This window comes from Limulus polyphemus, unplaced genomic scaffold (genome assembly GCF_000517525.1).
Source record: "Limulus polyphemus unplaced genomic scaffold, Limulus_polyphemus-2.1.2 Scaffold3066, whole genome shotgun sequence".
In the NCBI taxonomy this organism is placed as follows: Eukaryota; Metazoa; Arthropoda; class Merostomata; order Xiphosura; family Limulidae; genus Limulus; species Limulus polyphemus.
Window position 1 is genome coordinate 56,746 of NW_013668676.1, and position 25,040 is coordinate 81,785.

The 25,040-nt window shown below is 33.4% G+C and overlaps 2 protein-coding genes across 4 annotated transcripts in view; both read right to left on the bottom strand.

Moving 5' to 3' along the window:
• LOC106468585 (SH3 domain-binding glutamic acid-rich protein homolog) overlaps nucleotides 1–15,696 on the bottom strand; it is a 28,990-nt gene extending 13,294 nt beyond the window's left edge. The window contains exons 1-2 of one of the 2 annotated variants that reach the window (XM_022396926.1): nucleotides 15,510–15,696; nucleotides 4,395–4,577 (exon numbers count right to left, since the gene is read on the bottom strand). In XM_022396926.1, the coding sequence (XP_022252634.1) occupies nucleotides 4,395–4,577; nucleotides 15,510–15,554 (228 nt within the window). In that variant the 5' untranslated portion in view covers nucleotides 15,555–15,696. The remainder of the gene's footprint in view (nucleotides 1–4,394; nucleotides 4,578–15,509) is intronic. The other variant, XM_013929020.2, reaches the window with a different exon arrangement.
• A 6,972-nt stretch (nucleotides 15,697–22,668) lies between these two features.
• Nucleotides 22,669–25,040, bottom strand: part of LOC106468584 (transcription initiation protein SPT3 homolog) — a 31,859-nt gene continuing 29,487 nt past the window's right edge. The window contains exons 11-12 of one of the 2 annotated variants that reach the window (XM_022396927.1): nucleotides 24,366–24,479; nucleotides 22,669–23,967 (exon numbers count right to left, since the gene is read on the bottom strand). In XM_022396927.1, coding sequence (XP_022252635.1) covers nucleotides 23,923–23,967; nucleotides 24,366–24,479 — 159 coding nt within the window. In that variant the 3' untranslated portion in view covers nucleotides 22,669–23,922. The remainder of the gene's footprint in view (nucleotides 23,968–24,365; nucleotides 24,480–25,040) is intronic. The other variant, XM_022396928.1, reaches the window with a different exon arrangement.

Consider the following 25,040-nt stretch of genomic DNA (forward strand, 5'->3'; position numbering starts at 1 on the left):
CAAACATATTCAGGAAAACACTAATTGACAAATTGTTGTCTGCTTTGAAACAGAGAGAAACAGCATACAATCTCATGCATGAGAGGTTCAAGGTTTTTTATCCCGTTTGACATCATGCACTTCAGATGAGTTACGCACACACATGTCCCAGCTGGTTGAAGTTTACCCAAAAGATCTGGAACCGAATTGTAACAAATTCATTCATTTTTCAACTTTGTTTTCAAAGATTTCCTTCCCAAACAACATTGAAAGTGTAGGAGTACAAATGCATAAATTTGTAATGGCCCATGGTCTCTTAAAAGGCAGGAATGTCTGTACTTTGAATTCATTTGAAGTGTAAGTTCAGCATCTGCAGCATCACCAAAGTTCCACTTCTTGTTTCATTTGACTTTTCTTTTAGGCTCTTGCTTGTACATATCACCTTTGTAGAGCTTACTACTTTCATCCTCAAACTCATCAAACCTAGTACGTAGGGATTGAATAATGACTACAACATGTTAAAAATTTAATAAATAATTAAAACCAACATTTCATATTTACTACAATTAGACATAGAGGACATCAAAACAGTGTACTTGTAGAGTGTATTTTTTAAAGTGGAAGACACTGACGACTTCAATTAAGTTTTTGAAATTGTATAAATATGAAACGTTGGCTTTAATTATTTATTAAATTTTTAGGCAATACACAAGTGCTGATCACTCACATTTAGTCAACATGTTAGTTGCAGTGTTCAAGTTCACCTATGCATTTTGTAAGCATTTGCTAGTGGAATGAAATCTATTCAGCACCACTGACCGTACATGTATAAACATTGCAGTTTCTAACTGGTTCATTATAGAAGCAAGTTTATCTGCTTCTAAACACATTTTTGGCTTTTGGGATACATCTCCAGATATGTCAATGAGAATATCTTTGACAATTTTGTAGTCGTTTTGAAGCGCATGTATCACATCATGACGGGCAGACCAACATGTGTTTGAAAGTCACTTCAGCTTCAGTATACCTAGGGGTTTGAAACTTTCCATCAGAAGATTCCAATGATAAGTGGAAGCAGAAAACAAAATGTACAATTTCTGTACAAAATAAAAAAAAGGAAACAGCCTCTGAACAACAGTCAATTGCACTTTATCACACAAGATTCAGTGAATGTGCACAGCATGGGATGTATTCAGCTAGATCATTTTCCTTCCAGATTATCGCCTGCATGTTGACATACTTACTGCTCATGTTCGATGCATTATCATAAGACTGCCCCCTACAGTGTTTTATAGAAATGTCATGTTCTTGTAGAAAACTGAACATAAAGTTTTTTTGCCAAGCTTTTTCCAGTGTGTCAGTGACTTGGAATGAATTTTTACAAAATGTTCAACGGGTCCATCAGGTAGTACATAGTGAAATATTAGTGTCAGCTGATCAGTGTGTAAAATGTCATGAGTTGAGTCTACAATAACATAATAATACTTTCCATTCTTTATTTCAGTGATGATGTGACAGAGAACCTTTTGGCTGATAATGTTAATAAATTTGTCACATATCATAGATGACAGGCTTCCTTTGTTAGAATTCTTTCGGATATGTTCTGCGATAATGGGTCAAACTAAGCTAATAATTCTAAGCATCCAAGATAATTACCATTATGGACAGAACCTACTATTTCATCACTTCTGCAAAAAAGTAGACCTTATGCTAAGAAGACTTTTATTACGCTGAGTACTAATGTAAGAACCTGGTGCCAATACTTTTTTTTATTCATATTGTTCTGTTAAGCATTTGGCAACATATTCCCCGATGATTCTCCGCTTAATTAAAATCTTGATGGACTTTGCATGGAACAGACTGTTTTCTAACAGCTTAAGTCTCTCATTGCGTGCCTCCAATCAGCATATCCCAGCACAGCTAAATGTTCAGTTTCATGTGTTATCGCGAATAACTTGCAATGAGCACAAAATAATTTGCCCATTGTTCGTGAATAGCAAAACCAGTCTCTTCGGACTTTCTCTACATTTAACTGTTCATGAAAAAAATTATGATTTAGTACAACGTCTCTTGAAAGATTCTCCCGGCAATACCTTTTCTGAAGCACTAAAATCACTTTTGACTTGACAGTCAGTAACATTGTTTTGACTATAATATTCTTGCAAAGATTCAAAGACTGGCACTGTCCACTGTGCTAATTCATAACAGAATTGTGTTTCTTTGCATTCATCATCAGAAATTGTCATTTTAGCATTCAATATGCTAGTGCTACTTGCTATCAAAGCTTTGTCATTCCCTGAGTTTTCACTTTCAGTTCTAGGCATCTCCATACAAACATCATGCTCATCAGTTTTCTTAGGCAGACAAACTCAGTTATCTTTTTGGTGCTTGCTAATACTTGCAATTTTGTGTCCTCTTCTTTTTTGATTTTGTTTTCTCACAACCACTGCAAACGGTGAATCATATATCAGGTTAATTCAAAGTTATCTAATAGATGTACAGACTAATTTATGGCTTGATTCATACAATCACAATTTATAGCTAAATTCTGGTCCCAGTGATATGATCCCCTAGTCTAGATCGTGTAACAAAGTTTTCCTGTTCCATCCTCGCCCCCTTTCCCTTAATCCTGGATACATCAATGGCCATTCAGGCTTTAGATCTACCCAGAAATCATCAGATTAATGGACAAACCCAAAAAATCATGAATAGGCATTTTCCAAAATAGACAGTTTTGAGGAATCTATCCATTCAAATGGACAGTTAGCCACCCTGAGTCCGTTCACATGTGCATTCAACACTGTAACAGTTTCTGGTTTCCTGTCAACTAAAAAATGTGGTCATACCAATAAGAGAGCACGGCAAACACAAATAGTTTTCCTGACACCTTTGGCCCTTTGGGAAATGGGGATTATAGTACTTGAATTATAGTTATATAGAGTCAAGTTGACTCTACTTTAGATGTAGGATTGCCTTGCAAATGGAAAATAATGTAATGAAATTTATATAACGAGTTGTTTTTAAATTTTAATAATGATTATTTTCTCAGATTTTAGAAAATCCAAAAACAATGAAAAATATATTGCATATTGAGGGCACTTTGCATCAAAAAGGTTGTGGTTCAAACTCCCAGCCATTTCTAACAACACAAGATCCACTGGAAATGTACATCCGGAGGATGGTAGGAAGGAGGAATGCCACAATGGGAAAAAGCAAGTTGTCAGCTATATATACATTAATATGGTATTGTGCTACAACCAAAACCTGGTGGTATCTGGAAATGTACATTAGGTCTATGGTAGGAAATGCTATACACCATTAACACCCACAGAATGTCACTGCCCTACTCTCAACTGAGTGGTATGATGCATCACTCAGAAGGACCGACCTTCATGGTCCACCACCGCAGTGGCTAGGAACTGGCAATTGGCTAGGACTCCCATACTCCACTAGAAGAAAAGGAGGGAGATCCTAGAGGATCCCACCACTGGAGACAGCACAACGGGTGACAGTTATACCCTAATTTGAGAAGCAGATCTACCACATCGATGGAGTCGATCAACCGACACTAAACATGATTCGGAAATGTACATCGGATCCATGATAGGAAGAGTCTCAATGTTATGAAGCATCAGAGATGCTCAGCAATCCCTGTCTCCTTTACTCATGTGTGTCCATGAATGTACGTTCTGAAACAAACATATTTACGAAGCAAAAGACCACTCAACAGAACTACTAAAGGTCCTACAGAACACCTCATCTCTATAGTGTGCATAAGCTAATCCTGCAAGATATTTGTTTCAGCATACATGAGAATTGATCGGAGACACACAACCAACACCTAGCAGCATCAGGAATTGTACATTAGGAAGAACTAAAATGTAATTGACATCAAGCATGGTCACAGGATGGACGGTGAGGATGTTCCAAAAAAAAGTATACCTGGTCAGGCACCACTCACCACAGAGTGGAATCCACAATACACAAGCAAAAAGGACCCTGTAAATAAAGAAATAACAAAACATAGTAGAGAAAAACAAAGTCTGTAGGATAAAGAAAAATGTCGACATATTTATGAGCAAAAAACAAACACATTTGTACGTTACTATTGCCAACTGAGAAATGATTAACAAGTGGTGGAGAGCTGCTGCATAATCATTTACATGTGGATATGCAGAAGTGGGAGGTGGAAGGCTAGTGGTGAGCATTGAATATTTGTGCCAATAGAGGGCAGCACTAACTGAGAAAAGCTTTTTTTGTGAGAGGAGGTAAGATTTCATATCAAAAACCATTGCTACAAGTTTATTTTATATTATATTATGGTGAACTTTTAGAAAGACTGCACCCTTTCAGACATGAAAAAGTTAATGAAATAGAAAATGGGTTCAATGACACAAGTAATATTTTCAGCTTACCCCAAGGTAATCTTCATCATTAAAGAACTGAGGTGGAAGGACTCCTCCTCCAGCACCTTTTTTACAGTTTTCTCGCATATAGGTACGTTGATCTTCTTTTCCTGGTTCTGTGATATCAATGGTCTCATAGCTCAACTTCAAAGAATCCAGTATCATAAAAACTCTTTGTTGATGCTTTTTAACCTATGCAATAATAATAAAAAAACAATGATGCATTTACAATACTTCCATTACAATAAAACTTGAACTGAATAAAAACATATAAATAACAATGCAAATATTGCATATTTTGGGGGACCATTAAATGGTTTGTATAACCCAATTAAATAGGCCCAAATTGTAAAACACGTACTTTACTGTTCAGAACGTTACCAGGTTTACGTGACTATGTTCATCATCCACTAAATATAAATAAAACAGGGTATGCAAGTTACTGAATTTACACTTTCCATTCACATAATTAATTATGACCTGATTATTTACTAAAACAAATTTATATTAAGGAACATGTGCATTTAGAAAATAAAAACTAGTTTTCTTTAAATAATTATTTTCTTGGTAATTGTGTCGTCTTCTCAGCCATGTTATGTTTCAAGGATTTGGAGACAGGTCAATTGTATTGTGCTTTTTTTTACAACAGTAAGTTTAAAATTCTAGTTGTGTTCTTATATGTGCACTGGGCATTGTGTGAATCAAGACTGGTTTGAAAAAAGCTAACATAATCAAGTTTGCAGAATTTTAAGCAGTCAACATACGTAGATGGCATTGACCATATAACATCAATAAGTTCAAAATTATTGCCTAATGTTCCTTATCAGTATCTCCATTCTGATTTTTCACAGTAAGAAAGAGATCTTTTGGAGAAAGAGGAAGGAAAGTGTCTTACATCAAGTAGTCATGTGAGTATTAGGCCCTGAATAATAGAAACTTACACTAGGGAAAAAAATTAATATTCTTCAATTTTCAATACCAAAATGGCTATATACATAGCTGCTTAGTAGCCAACTACAGTTTTTAAATGTAACAAATAATAGAAGTATTGCCATTATGTTTGTTTCTTAAGCTCTTTTCTTCACTAAACTGTGAAGACTATATAAAGCCTAACCTACTCCTTGATTCATTATTCCTACTGCATACTGCAACAGACTAGTTTTGCCAAATTCAAGGCTCATTAGTGTTACTTGTAATAGCAAGGTAAATAAATAATAACACGTGACATACTGTTGAAAATAATTATTCATTATTACTCAGTAGAAAAAGGATTAATTACTTATTTGTTAATTTCTTTTCTTCACCAAAACACAAATTTCAGTGAAGAAAAAATTATATATAGACCTAATCTATTTCTTGATTCACCATTAGGTTGGTTGTTAAATGCAAAGCTACATAATGAGCTATCTGTGCTTTACTCACAGGATTATTGCAACCAGATTTTCACATTATTTTTTTTAACTTTATTCAGCTTGAGGCTAGCATTGCCTGGTGACTGGGGAAGTCTAATTAATAACTGCATAACTGTATTATTTAATAGTGCATAAGCAGGCACAGATCTATGGGAGGGGTCCAGGGTGTCTGTACTCCTTTACCCCCTTTTGTTTTTCAGAAATTAATAAGAAAAATAGCCAGACATCCTTAAACTGCCAAATAGCATCAAAAAAAGAAATGTTAGATGTCAGTGTTTTTATTTGATTGGGCTAATAATAACCTCAAAAACTATTTTTGAAATCAACACAGTTAAAGTCTGCAGCAACCCAGTCAAGGCCTAGGCCAATAACTGATTATTTCTGAGATAATACAACAACAGGAACATCAGTTAAACATCACCAAGGTAAATGTTCATGCACTGGTTTTTTTCTATACACTCTAAGAATATGTCTATATTCTAGAGATATTTTTCATTAGAGTAAATATTATATAGGACACCTGCACCTCAACTTTTTACATAATTGATTTTTCATTATTTAAAATTTAAAAATCTTGTAAGAAAGTTGTTTTTCTGTATTACTCATGTCCAAAATAAGTGAAAATGTATGTGGTATGACTGTGACCAGATATGTGCAGTATTGAAAAAAACTTCTTGATCGAGAGACATAATACTAAAATAATCTACTTGCCTCCTCACTGTCCCACAAAATATACACACAACTTAAATATAACTTGAAAGATTTAGCTTTTAGCCTCCTCACTGTCCCACAAAATATACACACAACTTAAATATAACTTGAAAGATTTAGCTTTTACTACACAACAAACAACAGTCATAATTGCTGCATTCGTCGGTCTGTATTAGAGTGAAAATGTAAAAAATAACAGCATAGTAAAGAATGAAGATATCCATACATCGAAGTAGGCACAAAAAATATTAATACAACACTAAAACTAACATTTTGACCAAAAGTTCCTCATCTCAAGACAACAAACAGTTGAACGTAACCATATAATCAATTAGTGATTAATAATAAATTTTGCTTCATGAAAGCAAATAATGAAAATATTATTCACTCCAAATATACTTGCAAATCTGAGCAGATCTATTTTTTTGCTCATGACACATGGCAAAACAAAAAGATTTTTCTCTCTTTTTTTTTTCTTTCATATTTTGCTGTTACTTACATGTAATATCACTGTAATTTTCTGTTTTCATGCAAGTTGGTTTCTTTACAATAGTTACAAGTAACATGTCATACTAGTTATTTATATCATTTAATTAAAAAATAAATTTGGCAGAGCTGGATAAACCATCTTAATTTTGATCAACCTTTGACTATTTGTTTACTGCTCCCAGTTTGCTTGTACCATTTTACATGCTGAAATATATTCAGACATTACATTAACAATTAGAGCTAGGCAAATAGTGGTAGCTGTTAACTGATTAATCAACAGTCTCAACAAATGACTACATTTGATTAAATGATTAGTACAGTTTAACTCAAACCACAGAATGTACAAGTTGGACACAGGTACTGTCAGCCACTTGCCTTTCTTTCTAGTCAGCAAATAAAAATCAATGACAGTAGCAGATAACTTTAGTAGCTTTGGCAAAACAAAGACAGAGTGAGCAACTTTTGTGGCAATGGGAATCAAACCCAAGTCCTTAAGACTAGATTTTTTTCCCACTTAGAAGTAACTCTAAACCTCATTTTAAAAACCCTGGGAACAAACCTTATCTAGCACTGGCACTATATCTACTTTTAATCTCTTAATCTTTCTACTTACAATCAAGGAATTGATAACTACATAATTCAGGATATTCCAATATTACAGATGGAATGTTCAATACCAGGAATATTGACAATATTTTCTACTGTAAATATAGAAGATAGCATTTTAAAGCTCAGCAATCTCATCTCAAACAATAACTTAGCCATCAGCTTCCTTTAAGGGCCCACTCCCCATTTCAACAGCTTGCTACAACTTGAAACCTACAAGAGAGGAAGCTATATTAGATTTAATATTAGCATTCGATATGAATATGATAGAGGTGTGGTTAGTGAGCGTTTAAGTACAAGCAACCATTTCACTATTAGGTTTGGGATTTTAATACATGTAGAATTGAAGAATAGTACCCTGATTCCAAATTTCAGGAAAGCCAATTTTGATGTAATGAGACATGATCTGGCTTCTGTAGATTCGACTAAAGAGTTAGGAGGAAGATCTTAAATAGATGTGGGAAGCATTTAGGGAAAAACTGATATGCATACAGAACATATATATTCTCTAAAAAAAAAACGGCAACGGAGCAGAATATGCTAGTATGGTTTAGTAAAGGTTTAAGAGATCATATCAAGGATAAACATAATACATTCAAGAAATTTAAACTTAATGGAAATAATTAGGACTTGGAAGACTATAAGAAATCAAGAGAGCTAATTAAAAATGAAGTTAAAAGGACAAAAACTGTATATGAAAAAGGGTTGGCTGAGAGAGTTAAATCAAACAGTAAGGAATTCTTTAGCTATATGATGGGTAAGCAAAATGTTAGGATAGAGACTGGGCCTCTTAAAAATGACAGTGTGAAGCTGATCTCAGGAAGATTATGAGATGGTAAACGTATTAAATTAGACGTTCTCTTCGGTTTTTACAAAGGAAGATTCAAGTATTATGCCTCAACCAGAGCACATAATGTATGGGAAAAATACTTATGTAAAAGATATCATTTTAAGTTTTGAAATTGTTAGAGAAAAGCTGGTAAACCTCAAAATTTATAAATCTCCTGAACCAGACAACTTTTATCCTAGAGTTTTAATGGAACTTAAAGATTTTGTTTGTGAACTGCTAGCTAATATATTTTATAGGTCATTGAGTAGTGGAAGGGTATTATAAGATTGAAATTGGCTAATGTTAGTCTAATATTTAAAGGAGGTGATAAGCATTGCCCATGAAATTATAGGCCAGTTAGTCTTACATCGGTAGTTGGAAATATTTTGGAGAGTGTGATTAAAGATGCATTGCAGTGTCACTTAAAGCAGTTTGATATAGTGTCAAAGAGCCAGCATGATTTCACTAAGGGAAAGTCTTGTTTAACAAACCTTCTGACATTCTTTGAGAATGTTACTGCAAGAGTTGATGAAGGAAATCCTGTGGATTTGGTTTACCTTGATTTTTAGAAAGTGTTTAATAAGGTGCCTCAAAAAAAGACTTTGTTACAAAAATTAGATCTATGGGTGTGGGGGAAATGTTATTAAATTGGATAGATAGTAGAAAGCAGAGAGTAGTAATAAATGGAGTTACATCTGACTGGATCACAGTTACAAGTGGTGTGCCTCTGGGCTCTGTGCTGGGTCCTCTGCTGTTTGTGATTTATATTAATGATGTTGACCCTGGAGTGACTAACAAAATTTTGAAGTTTGCAGATGACATTAAGATTTTTGGGGTGACTAACTGTATCAAAGATGCTGCAGACTTACATGGAGATTTAGTTGATTTGATTCATTAGGCCAATACATGACATATGATGTTTAACAATCCAAAATGTAAGGTGATGCATGTAGGTTTTCACAATTCAAATTATTGTTACAATTTAAATGGGAGTACATTAAATACTGTGGTTGAAGAAAAAGATCTTGGTGTTGTAAAAGAAAAATCACTTAAGTTATCTAAACAGTGTAGTGTAGCTAGCAATAAGGCTAATAGGATTTTGGGTAGCATCTACAGAAATATTAAATACAAGACAAGGGATATTGTTGTTTCATTGTAAGACCTCATTTAGAGTACTATGTACAGTTTTGGGCTACCTTCCTCAAGAAAAACATTGAATTGTTGCAGAAGGTTCAGAGAAGATCCACTAGGATGATACCTGATATGGTGGGATTGTCCTACAAAGAGAGACTAAAATCTCTAAATTTATTTTCTCTGGAGAGAAAAGTCAGAGGGGATTTGATTGGGATGTTTAAGATTATTAAGGATATTGATAATACAGATCCATCATTTTTTTTGTGCTTAACAGTGAAAACAATAGGACAAGGTGTCATAAATTCAAATTTTGGTGGCATAGGAGTCATCTGCAGTTTAAACAGAATTACTTTTCAAAAAGGGTGGTTGGTTTTTGGAATGAGCTGCCTTCAAGGGTGGTGGAAGCAGAAAATTTAACTGAGTTCAAGAAAAGATTGGATGAACACATGAGTAGTAAGGGGGTGGTTATAGTTGGAAGGTGGAAGGGACATCCTTAATGGGCTAATAAGCTCCTTTTTATCCCTTTAAAATTTTATGAATTTAGTTATACCACAATTTCACTGTGCCAGTATGATATAACCAAGAAAGTTAGTTAAATGGAATAATAAAAATACAGTTTATAATTTATTACTAGATCTGGGTGATTTTTGGAATTTGCTAATTCATTACTTATCAAGCTCATTGATTGATTAATTATTCTTACATGAGACTTAAGATAGTTGGAACAAATGTAATCAGTAATAATCAAAAACACTAATTTCAATTATTGCTTGTTTTCATGAGTCACCACACTAATCAATTAACCTCAACAACCTTGAATTAATCAAAAATAATGTGAAATCATAATGACAATATTATTTCACTTACTTGGATAGCTGGAATAATAAAAAATACCAATACTTCGTAGTTGATTATTTATATGATATTAAATGGCTAGGATTAATTCACGATGTTAGGAAAACATGTAGGTTCACAAAATTAACGACATAAACAAAACCCTATAGCCCTAGTCTATGTTTAACCCCTTTGCAATGGGCTCAGTATAAAATACATGACTTTGTATACAAATTTGCACATGTTAAGTATTTATACTATAACTTTAAATGCTCTATGTGTATCTTCACAAAATTTGGTAGACTTTTAGTAATGATTCCAAGTCTTGTGTACACAAAAAATCAGATTTTTTCATGAAGTATTTTTATGAAAGATTTGTTTTTGAAAATATCGAGTCCATTTCATTCCTAGTCCGAGTGTGAAGTGATTTTCATGTCATGATTAAAAAACTATTCTGTTCTAAAAATCTCAAATATTATTTGTGTAATCTCTAAAACCTCCTAAATACATTTCAAAACATTTGTTTTTGGTAAAACTTTATACTTTGTCTGTTATTTTCTCTACTCTAACTATACGGGATCCGTCAATTTGACTGAACTTGTAACCACCATAAAAATTAGGAAATAAATATAAATTATGCTTTATCTGTTCTAGAATGACTACAAGTTATAACACAAAAACACAAATGTTTAGTTTAAATATCTTAATTCTCATAACATTATACATTTATTATTTTTATTATATTGACCTTCCAGAAGTTACAATGACGTGGCGCATGTGCACTCATATTACCATATCCAATAATATAAAACTGACCTTTAGTCTTTTACAAAGTGACCTGTCGTGGCTGTGTTTTAGTGGACAAGTACTTTGTGAAATAGTCACATTTCAATTATTATACATTATATATACGTATACAGATTATTACTATTCACAAACAAGTTCTTAAACTTATTTCTTCTTGTTATGACCTTTGTACTCGGTTCCTGCTTGCCATAGGTTGCTAAGCCTTATCAAATTTTGCACATGGAGGATATGAAACAAAGTATTTTTTTTAAGTTTTTTATATACATTTCAATAACCAAAAAATCATAGATTACTATATCGATACTACAGAATTCCACTATAATTTATCAAGTTTAGTAACTAAGCTGTATTTTGATCTAAAAAAATGAAATTTTGAGCAGACTAAAGAGACAACCTAGCTCCTTGAAATCTTGTTTTGAAAGAATGAGATGGCATCCTAACACATGAAATTGGCTGAGAAAGCTACTAAGGGGACATTCTGAACTTTTGATTGGTTATTCACATGTCATATACACAAGTAAGTGTATATATGGGACTGTTTCCAAATATGGAAAGAGATGAGTGGGGCCACTGTGTTTGATTCAGTACACGAGCAAGATCTCATCAAATAGAAAAGAAAGGAGGTTCTTATTTTATATTCTAGCTTGTTAATATCAGTAATTTGAGTTCCTAATTTGTATAAAACTATAAACTTTGTATTTTGACATCACAAACATCTAATTCGAACCAGTGCTGCATTCAACATACCACGTGACACTCATAAATCAATGTTTAAAAGGGCTTTTTTAATATTTACTTTTGAATTAAGAAACTGAACAATGTACAATACTAAAATTTGAATTCTAATCTACAGTTTGATACCAAACTTATTGACACAAGTTCATAAAATAATAGTTCAATAAAATTTTGAATGCAAGGCCACAAACACGATGACATGGCCTTTGACCCATAACCTGTAGCGATATGGTTAATATGGCTTTCTGTTTCATTGTTTTTCTTTGTATTATTAAGCAAGAAAGGTATGAAAATGTATCATGAAGGCTACAAATTATTAAGGCTTTAAGTAAAAATAAATAAATCTGTGAATACTGCAAAGATTTTATTAACTCAGAGATGTTTAATATTGTCATGCTACATCAAAACTGTACATAATTAATGCAGTACTTTTTTTATTTTAAACAAGTTTCTATTAAAATTAGCAAATTTCTTTCTCTATATTCATATTCCTAGTTAGACTGACATATTAAATTAGGTACATTATTTAATAGGTTAAGTGTTATTTGTGTAGGGAAGCACATTACACTAAGAGACTTTTATATGCAAGACAAAATGATCTGCAAGCATAAGGAAATATTTTAATACATGTTACATTTTTTCAATGGAGAATTTGTCTTCTTCTTCGGGTATGATAAGAGATTTATACACAGAACAAAAATGTCTCTAGGAACTATGGGTAACAGTATGTAACAATGGGGTGTTATCATGTGATTGCAAAAATTGTGACAGAGTTATTAGCTAAAGGAAGTTCAAAGAGAGGGTGAGCTAGGTGAATAAGCTTTGCCATATTTTTTTAATGTTACTAGAGCCACTGTAACAGTTTAAGGATAAAACACCTGTTTTCATAATTTCAACACTTTCAAGAACATTTTGCTCTATTTTATGTTTTGTTTGGTGTAAGAGGGACATTTTTTACCAAATAATCCTAGGACCTGTTTCAAATTGATGACATGTTAAGGTGGATTTTTTGAAATCCCCTCTATGCATGTGGCTTTAGTGTTCTTTTCTTGTAATTTCGAGATATCGTGCAGTTTGTCCATTATATTTCTAACTATATTCACATTCTATATTATATATGCCTTGTTTTTGTTTGTTCTTTAGAGCTTGTTTTTAAGGTGGGTAATGAAGCACTTATCTTATATGAGGGGTTATACAAAATGTTTACTTCAGGTTTTAAGTTATTAACTCTTTTTCTCCGAACAGCTGATATATCGGCTTGTAGGTCTTGTTCAATTTCCTGATCAATCCCACATTTTGAATGCCTTATACATTCAATATAAAACTAGAACTACCTTTGTTAATGAAATATGTTCAATCTGAGCACCAATTTGATAGAAGAAAGGTGCAATTTAAGCAAGTGTTTTGAACCTCTATTTTGCAATACAGAAAATAACCACGCCCACTACTTATGGTAGGCCTCATCAATTTACTTTTGAGTAAACTAGGAAGTTAATTGAGGAATTTCTGAGCCAGGAAAATGACTTTATTCCCAGTGATCTTGATGATGATAATTTTGAAAGTGAGAGAGGGAGAGAGAGATAGAGGAGTCCTGTGGCAGGCCCTTCAGGTGTGAATACAGGTGAGGGCAAGGGATAGACAAATGGTGCTACTATGAGGAAAAAAAGTAGGGTCTGGATCTAGACCTAACAAAAATAAGAGGACCATTGTATAAGCAGGAGGAGATTGAAAAATGGTGAAGATGAAGTAGCATGGAAAGTAGTTGAAGAAGGAGACTGATATGAACATTTCCTTCCATGAGCTACAACAAAATGTGAAGCTGGATTTAGATGAAAGGCATTCACCACTGATTTCCTCAAAACTGACAAAGAAATTGTGGCCATTTTTTGCTCTGGAGATAAAGAGTTAAATAAATGGGTTATTTCAGCAGCCATTTCAGGAACAAAAGGAAAGAAGGTGAACATGTTCTCGCTTATGTTACTGTTAAGGGATAGGCTGAAAGTAGTGTAGAATTATTTGCAATTGAGTCATTAGAAAAGGTTCAAAGAATGGCTAATACAATGTTAGACTGTAGGATAATTCTTGGGATGGAGAGGACCGTCGCATGAGGACAGAATTAAGGTCTCCAGGGTTATTTTCTCATGGGAAAAGAGGAGTTAAAGTAATCTGACTGAAATGTTAAAAATTACTTTTACATATTGTGAAGTAAATAGGATTGGTGCATAGTCTTTATTTGTGTTTAATGGAAAGACAGAGGGCTGGATAGAAGTCATCTTTAAGTTGAGCAATTTTATTTTACGAAAAGAGTGGTCTGCCTTTAGAATAATCACCTTCAGATGTGGTAGATACAATAAAATTAGAAGAGTTAAGGAGAGGGCTTTATAAGTACCTGCAGAATTAGGGCTGAATATATATCATTAATTTGCAGATGGGTATTTAATCAAATGAATGGAGCAGCCATGAAAGGCCAATGAGCCCACTGTTACGTTACTGAATACCCATAAAATTTACTTAACCCTATGTACACTGGTGGGGGTCAAAATGCATATGTTTACAGTGGGCCATTCAACACAGTATTATGTATTTGATGTCAGAGTTACGAACTATTCATTTTATTCTACACTGCTGATTTACCATCAGTTCACAGTAGAGGAGAGAAAATACCAAACACAATATACATGAATACCGAAAAAAAAATGTGAATATGCATTTCACAAGTTTTAGAAGTTATGCAAATACAATACACTCACTGTAAATTGGACAAAAGTATTTGTATTATTCACTTGAGAATCACCTTGCACTCTGATTTGTCAGAATCTGAATCAGACTGACATCAATTCACAGACATATCAAGTACAAATACATTTGTAACACATCTAATTTTTTGTGTACAACAGACTTGGACATTTTACTATAAGCTTGCCACCTTTGAAGTAGATACCCTTAGTAAATTTTGAATTATAATCAATAATCCTTCTTCAATACTGGGTTGGTTGAAGCCAATGCACATTCATTTAAACTTGTAAATATTATACTTGTTTAGGACTATAAAAAATATCTTAACACTAAACTTATGTTATTAAAATTTGTTTAAAATTAATTAAAACCACTTTCTAAAATATCAGACAATTATAATCATTATCAGGCCCACCAGAAGGGCAGGATATTTCCCTGGAGCTCACTGCCCTGTGTCATCATTGTGAAAGAAACTATTCCAAAAAGGGAGGGGGGGGGCACATACCAATTCTTTTCCGGGCCCCAGGATAGCTTGGAGGCCCTTGATCACCATCAGTAACACACTCGGTGTCAGCATCATGAATTCAAAATATTATTGAAAGTTTTGTTTAGTCCAATGTACAATAATTGACAAAGCTACTTAAATTACACTAAAAACCGTACAAATCTAAAAATTGAAACAACTGCTATGTACAGTGTAAGTTTCCAAATTTTTAATCTTACGAAGTCGTAACATGATTCGGACAAACATCGAGCATATTCTACTTCTAATCTAGGCTTAGCATTTGTATGTTTTCTTTTAATAGCTTTAGAAAAACAGTAGTTTCATACCTCTTTACTTGCAGAAATGCCGGAAACAAATACCTTAATAACCATTTTTGGTTAAATAAATGAAAGAAACAAAGGTTGAAATGTTTATCAAAAAATTAAATATAGCAGACTAACGTAGTATCACTACTACTACTACTGTTAGTAATACAGAATACACAACACCACTAAAATTGGATTTAACTAAAAAACCGTCACTTCCTTTATCACTCAGAAGTTGAGAAGGTTAATATCGCCATCTAGTAACAGTTTCTGTAACTGACAATATTTTGTAAAAATTAAGTTTTTGATTGTTTGTTTGTTTTGAATTTCGCGCAAAGCTACACGAGGGCTATCTGCGCTAGCCGTCCTTAATTTAGCAGTGTAAGATTAGAGTGAAGGCAGCTAGTCATAACCACCCACCGACAACTCTTGGGCTACTCTTTTACCAACGAATAGTAGGATTGACTGTCACATTATAAGGCCCCCACGGCTGAAAGGGCGAGCATGTTTGGTCGGTAAGTTTTTGAAATAGGCATGAAATTCTCACTGAAAAGTAAAAAAAATTAATAGTAAGGATTTCTTGAAATACGTAAAGAATAAGCAAAATGTTAGATTACATTAATTCTGAGCTTGTTAAGGAAGTTTAAAGAATGATAAAACTTCTGGGACAGATAATATTTACCAAAGGTTTTAAAAGAAGATTGGATATGTGAGTCACTTGTTATTATTTATTATATGTCCTTGTATACGGGCAGGTGTCAAAAGATGTGAAGTTGGTTAATGTTAGTCCTCTTTTCAAGGGAGGTGATAAAAATTGTCCCAATACTTATAGGTCTGTTTGTCTTACAACAGTGGCGGGAAAAGTTTTTGAAAGTTTAATAAAAAATGCTTTGCAAAGTCATTTTCAAATGTTGACCTTATTCATGACATACGAGTGAAATATATTGGAAAGGAAACACAGAATGAAGCAGAAATGTTATTCAGAGAATGATACAAACAAATACAGACAACACATTACATACCATGTCGTGAATTACTTCGTTGGTTGCCGAGGAATGCGTCCTCCTGATTGGTTGATATATCCTACTGCCTCTGCCCTTCTCGCAACATTAATTACCAGTGACCCGGCGACCTTAGCCAGGTTAACAAAGCCTTCTCTGTGGTTAGAGGTGACCTCTGTAGCGATGTATGCAGCTTCAATGGTCCGTCTCAATCTCTTATCATAACCCTTATGCAAACTTCTTATGTCTTGCCACTTTGGCAAGTGTCCATGACTGTCTATGTGTAGCACTAACGAGTTTGATATATATGGTGTTTTTTATGTCATTTTTATGCTCATTAAAATTTTGTTGGATGGTCAGCATGGTTTCACTAGGGAGTTTAAGGGAAAGTTTGATAAATATTTGAATAATAATGGCTGGCTTTGAGGGTTTTTTTGTGTACATAATACTATATAGATAGACCGAAAGATCCCTTGCAGTCCTTCAGTGTTATTTGAAGTGTCACTTATGACATCATATTTGAGTTACCTATGCAGTAATTTAAAATTACACAAACGTGATGTTACCAGTGTTACTAAAATTTCACAAAAGATACTACTATCACCAAAAGTGCTCGCTCTTTCAGTCGTGAGGGCATTATATCGTGACGGTCAACCCCACTATTCAATTAGAGTAGCCCAAGATCTGGCGGTGAGAAGCGTTGATTAGCTGTTTTACCTTTTGTCTATCACTTCTAAATTAGAGACGACTGGTGCAGATAGCCCTCTAGTAACGTTATGCTTGTTTGTTTGTAATTAAGCACAAATCTACACATAGGGCTATCTGTGCTCTGCCCACCACGGGCATCAAAATTTCGGATTCTAGCGTTGTAAGTCCGCAGACATGCCGCTGTGCCACTGGGGGGCTAGCTTTATGCAAAATTTCACAAAAACAAAGAATATTTTCTTATGTGAAGATTTTACTTTAAAACTTATAAAACTTTATTATGATACAAAAATTGATTTAAATTTCACGGTTTCATAAAAAATGTTGGCTTATAATTGGTATTAAAGTGGTTATTTAGAAACCCTAATTTATATTAACATTTATTATTAGGTGCATAAACATGCATATAAAATACCAAACTTGAAATATCAAATAATACTTTTGTGTAAAATGTTGTTAAACGTTACAGTTTTATGGATATAGATGCTGAGATACAATTAAGAATTATAAAGACCCTTTCTTTCCTTCAGACATTAAAAAATCCAAGTGTATTTGTTTACACCTTTATCAGATCAGCCTAGCACTCAGATCGCATTTGTACAACTTAATTGGCATACACCTGAACCAGTTATCTTAGTGATAAACATCCCTTGTTAAAGGCGTATGCCAAAACGTTGGAAAATTGAATAAATAATTAATCCTTTAGGTGCGCCCGTCGCCGTATGGCAGCCATATTGGAAGTGCGACGTCATTAGTTGTTGTTTATAATTTAGCACAATGCTTTGCGACGTCATTAGATATGCCAATTAGGTTAACTTATCTGCAGAATTTGAATCTTCAGGTTTTCTGAACCATTGTTTTCTTATGTACCTTGGGTTATTTCAAGTGGTATTAGAGGATACTTGATCTAACTAGACACGTATATAAACTTGAATATACTATTTAAAAGATGCGCGCCTAAAGGTGTTAAAGAAATAAAAATTCCCAATTAACTCCATAGAATTTTGTGTTCATAAATTACTGAAATTTATTTAAAAAGTATCAAGACAGAGAATATATTTGCTATCAATATGTACACATATCTAAGCAAACATTTTTATATTTCAACAAACGTTTTTCATTTATATGAGGCTTCTAATTTATAATTGAATTTTAAATACATTTAACCCCCCCCCCCCCCCCGTATTGAAAAAGCTTCTGTAGCGCAAAATGCCGTAACTCAAACCTTATTTTCCAATTGAGTCCCATGTTATAAGTGTGGTTGCGTTCTTACGGAAAATTTTTGATCCACAAAAGTAATAAAAAACACATATGTATGTAAGAAAACATTTTAAAACACATATTAAATGTAATTGACATAGTTTAATAGTTTTACTCACTAAAAATAATAGCAGGTACACAAAAATAATTACATTTTATATAGGGAGACTAAGTACTGGTACTGACGTTTGCCTTAACCAGTAAATCATGATCATCATCTTGATGTAATGTAGGCTCAGCTATTTTGACGAAGAATGCGCAGAGAGTTGTTTCTGCTGCATCTTCTCCTTGTAGCTGTGCATGACATCATGTAGTCCTTTTGTAACTTTTAGGCTGCTTTCACGGCTGGGATCATTAGCACCAAAATATTTGCACCACTTTTTCTACGAGGGCAAAGGATTGGTATATGTAGTTGATAGTCAACTGAAGTTGCATGGGTGGTGTTTCAATAACGTCCTCCTCTTCTGCAACTCGCTCTTGTTCCAACATTATCAGATCCTCATTCGACACATCCTCTCCATGGGACTTTAATAACTCAACCACATCATCTTCGACGATATTTTCAAAATCAGCCTGTCTTGCAAGTGCCACAATGTCTTGGTGAACTTTCTCAGCACTTTATGCTTGTAAAATCGTTGGTACACTCTGGCCATATGTTGTTCCACACACCATTTATAGTTGACTCCTTCACTTCATCCCACGATTTGGTGTTGTTATCTATTGCATCAATAATGTTATATTTCTTCCAGAAATCTCGAACTGTAGACTAATCCTCTCCATCAGTAGGTTTAATCAGTTGTTTCAGAGTTCTCTGTAAGAAATATCTCTTGAAATTGGAGATAACACCTTGAATCATTGGCTGGAGCAATGCAGTTGTATTTTTGGGGATGTACTCAACTTTTACATTATCAGAATAATCATTCAAGTTCACTAGGTGGCTTGTCTAAGATGGGCAATGTTTTGTTGGCAATAATACGTTTGACACAATACTTTTCAATAGGAAGGCAGAATAAATTGATTAACCAGTCTTGAAAAATACTTATAGTCATCCAAGTCTTCTTGTTTGAGCGCCAAGTCACTGGTAAATTTGGCTTGATATATCCCTTTAGATCTCTTGGAGTTTCGAGACTGTACACTAGTAATGGCTTTAGCTTAAAATCTCCAGTAACATTGTCATCCACAAGTAAAGTCAGACGATCTTTTGATGCCTTGAACTCTGATGCAGACTTCTCTTCCCTAAAAATAAATGTTCTATCTGGTGTGCGTTTCCAGAACAGTCCCCTTTCATCCACATTGAAGACTTGTTCTGGACTGTAACCCCCTTCATCAATAATTTTCTTGAGTTCACTAGGGTATCTTCATGCAGCTTCTACATAAGCACTGGCAGCCTCACCACTTAAGTGTTATGTTGTGCAAGTTAAAGCACTTCCTGAACCTATCAAACCACCCTTTACTTACCAGGAAGGGTTTTTCTTCAGAAATCCACTACCACTTTGTTCAGTCATCAAATCATCATACAAACTTTTTGCCTTAGTTTGTATAACCATTATGTTTAATGGCACATTACGTTTGGTCGTGCTTTATAATTTCCGTATGGGCGAAATTCCTTAACGCGAGGACAGATTCTTCTTATCAAATACATTAATCAAAGACAAGTCATTTTCGTGCATAATGGAAACTTTGTTCTTCATAAGGTTATTATGCTAAAATTCTTAAGTTATTGTTTGAATAATAAATATATATATATAATTATGTTAGCCCAAAAACTGAAGTTTTATTTTCCTCCAAATAGCTAAGCTACATTTTGATTTGCGGTATTTTTAGGTAAAACTGAGTTAACCTTCGAATAATAGGATAATTCTGCTTAATAACAGGAAATTCGATCAAGATACCAATTAAGAAATAATGCTAAATCTCTGAATAACTGAGCTGTGATACTAAGTGAAGTAATATTGCTTGCAAAATGAAATACGAAATGAAGGTTTTAATCTTAGCTATATTGATTGAAGTTTGCACCTTCACCATACCTAACATTCTACAAACCTCTGAGAACAGTTGGCTCTTAAAGTTTGCTCCCTGACTTGAGTGGACCTTTTCAGTTGCTCCAAACCAGGTGTGTGCCATCCAGAGGAAAAGTTGGCGTAACCATGGTAAACTTCAACAAAGACTTGTTGGTTTTCCATATTGCTGGTCCACTTCCAGAGTCACCTGTACATACTCATGATCATCAACTATTTCATAAAGTTGACTGAGACTTGTCCAATGGTTGATACATTCACACAGTCCAAGGTTGGTGCATTGTCAAACCAGTAAATAGGCATATGGTATTCAATTCAATGCTGAATGTCTGACTTGAAGAACTGTCATCAAAAGTTAATACATGTGCAAGTAACACCTTGGTGTCCTCCACTCATTGCATTATACAAAGTCTGAAGAATCTTGTGCTTCAGAGTTCTGAGGACCACTACCTCTAACACAGATTGAGAACCACTGGTATAGCACATCTTTCTGTACTTGTAACCAGTGACACAGGTTATGTGCATTTGTGTTACATTCCTCAATCTTACTTAAATGTGTTTTACCTAATTACATGGCAAGAAACACCCATACTACACCTGGGCCTTTCAGTTATTCTTTCTGGAGCTTCCACGTGGGTTAATTGTGGCATCCATCTATCAGTGGCATATCCAACAATATGTCTGGTTGTCATTATAGCAGAAATGGTCTCAACCTCTACACAGTTTCTAGGATATGGACATTTAATGAGCATACAGGATCTATCTGTCAAGACAATATGTCTGTATTTCCATGCTGTGGGACCAGGTGATTATGTATGATTAAATCATACTCATGCAATGCCATTATCCAGTGTGCTAATCCCTTCTGGGTTTTTAAAAATTCATCAACTATTTCAATGAGGTACGGTCCACTAAGAGAACTTTCCACCATAATAATAGTTTTGGAAGTGTTTTACAAGCAGTTCTTTCTTCATCATATAATATTTGGATTGATGAGCTGTAAGCATACAACTAGCGTACGTGAATACACATTTTACTCCATTTTGCAAGTGCAATAACACTGTTTCCATACTACTATTGCTGGTATCAATTTCTAGCAGGAATTCACCATTGTGGATAAACTACTACTGAGGCTTCTACTAAAACATCTTTCAGAAGCTGGAATGCTTACTCGCATTCCTCACTCCATCTGAAGTGTATCTCTGTCTTAGTAAGAGCCAATAAAAGTGATTTTGGAGAAAGTGGCATCAAACTATTGCTAAGATAATAAAAAAAAACAAGAAACTGAGGACTTTTTGTTTGGTCATAGATTAAGGCCAATCTTGTACCATTGCTATTTTAGCAGGATCTAAGAAAATACCTTCTTTACCCACAATATGACAATGAAATTCCACTTTTGTAGCCATAAGTGCACATTTCCCAGGTTTCAGTTTCAAACCTGTCATTTATATCCACTGCAATAAAATTTTTAAGTTCTCAACCACAAAATCAAACATGCAACCAAACACCAAGATGCTGTTGACATAGATCAAGCACTTCTCCCATTACAGCCCTTTTAATGTAAGCTCTATTAACATCTCGAACTAGTAGGCATGTCACACAGGCAAACTGGCATGATTGGAAACTCATTCAAGCCATCTTTCATGCTAAAAGCAATCTTCAGTCTGTTCTCATCATCCTGTTCGAATTGGCAGTATTCAGATGTCAGATCTAAAGTACTGAACCAATGGGCCCTTCCCAACGCATTTAGACATTCATCTGTTCATGGTAATGGAAACGATTCAATGTGAGTTACCACAATTCATCTGGCTAAACTCACTATAGAACCTGGAAATACCTTTCTCCTCTCTTGCAATTACTACTGGAGATGACCAAGCACTCTCTGAAGACTGCATGATTCACTATTGGTGACACCCCTTATGCTCGATCTGTACCTATGTAATGTTTAGTGACTGTGGTTTGAAATAAACCAAGGGAATAATAGATGATCCCAGGGTATGAATGGTAAACAGAGTAAACAGTTTTCATTAGATTAAATTTCATGTAGATGAAGACTTGTTAAACTCCTAAAGACACTAAAATGAAAGAGCATGATAAGAAACCTTCTTAAATGTTTCACTATTGTTCTAGACTAATTCACATGTTCAATTTACATCATGTAAAAATGTGAACAAATAATTGTAATATCATAAAAAAAAGAAGAGAAAATTAGTCTTTATTGGTTAAACAGAAACTACCTGACATGAACAAGTACCCTGCTACACAACTTTATTTATGTTAAGTATAGGAGACATTACAGAAGTTACTCATGTCAAAGGTCATAAAATTTTTTGTCTTCCATTTTGTAGCTCTTGTATTAGTGCAAGACTTCACAATGGGTTATCTGTACTCTGTTCACGGTGTGGAATCAAACCTTGGATTTTTGCACTCGAAGTCCACAAACTAACCCATCGGAAGATATTCTCGAACTGAAACATCTTATAATCCTCTAACAAAAAGTTACGTTTAAAAGCTAGAACTTCTGCATTAAACTCATGGGATATTTATTAAAAAGTATCAACAATTAATTTCATATAAATCTCAAAAGAACCAGTTTGCTGCAAAACTGACACTCAGAAGACAGCAATTAATAGATAGCAAACAAATAAGTTAAAATGACCACAAATTCTTAGCTCATTAGGAATTGGTGAAAAACCTACTGTATTTTATAAAAGAATGACTCAATTTTGATTTTGGAAAATCAAGTTTGATTATTTATCAATAAAACAAATGTTAAAATTCTTTAAAAAATAACTGTACTTTTCCCTTTTGTACTTTATAAGCTTACTTTAAAAAAATGTAGTTTTGATAATCTAATATAATTCAGTTAAAGAATTAAAAATTTTAATTTTGCATTTTATGAGCTTATTTAAAAAAAATATGGTTTTGATATTCTGATATAATTAATTTAAAACATTTAAATGGAGATAGTTTTCAGTAAGATTCATTATTAGTTTTCACAACAATTAATGCAAAAGATCTGATATCCAAATCAACATTTCTCTCACATTGTAAGAACCTTAAACTTCTTTAAAGATTGATTTAGTAGCTAAAAGGTTGTTTAAAACAAAACAAAAAATTAAAATGTTTATATCAATTATTTTTCGAATGAGAAATAATGTGTAATACCAATTACTCTTGACATTTAGAAAATGTTTAAATTATTCAGTTTAAAAACATGAATGTATACAAAACAAGCTCTCATAATTCTTCCAGTATATTTTCTACTGACAATTAGATATTTCAAGGAATCATTTTCTGAAATATACTTCTCCTTAGCTTTCAACTTTTTCCCTATCAAGTAAAAAAAAAAACAAACAAGACTTATTGAGATAAAAAAAATGTTGATTTTTCTTTCAAAGAAATTGACTATGCTTATTGGAGTTGGATGAACTTCAACTTTTCTATCTCTCAACAGCACAAAAGTCTTGTTTCAATAGTTGGATGGTGAATTTTTTATACAAAAAAAAAAAAAAAACATTAGAAAATATGTTTATTAATTTTGTATGAATGGTCAAAAATTACTTATTATTAAGTATTACATTATTAAGTTCCACCTGTTAAAACACACACAACTCAATAATATATTAGAAAAACAGTATTAGATATAAAAAGGTAAATTCTTTAATGCAGGGCAGGAGGTTAAATTAACACATAAGCATAATTAATCAATAATTCTGATAACTAATGTTAAAAGTTATGAGTTCATAAAACACAGTAATTGAAGCAGCATCATTTGTGTATGGATATTTAAAACAATTAAGATAATTATTTTTACCTTAATAGAAATATATATTCTTACAAATAATTAAAATATACTCCCCATATAAAATTGCTTAATAAATCACACTAACAGAAAACAGTACAAAAGATCCACAGGGACTCCAATATCTCTGAATAACTTCTCTTATGTCATCAGGTAATATGGTATTTGATGTAGGTATGTGTAATATTGTTTTTTCTTCCACCTGAAAACAGATAAGATATTTCTACAGGTAATAATTTATTTTGTGAATGTATAATTAATCTGACCCTCACATTCTATACCAGAAAACAGAATTTATTTTAATTTATATGCAAACATATAATAATCATCTTGAAATATTACCTAAAGTTCATTATGAGTGCAAATACAATTTTAAATAAGCATTTACTTTATTTAGGATGTATACAAAAATTTGGAAGTTTCAATTTTTGGTCTTTTAAATACTAACAATAAAGCCAGTGATTTTAGTTTCTTGTAGGAGTGAATTTGAATACTAAGTCTCTAAATAGAAGTGTTATAAGCAGATGTATAACATTAGAAGCAAAGGCAATTGATTGGACAGAAATATGTTACATTGCAATGTTATATCACACCAGCTATCAATCAACAGATTATGCTTTGACAGTCTGTATGACATATTTCTGTTATTGTACCTCAATATTTATGCCTCCTAAACTGTCAAAGCATAATCTGTTGATTGGTAGCTGGTGTGATATAACATTACACATAACTTTGAGGTAGCAATAACAGAAATATGTCGGTA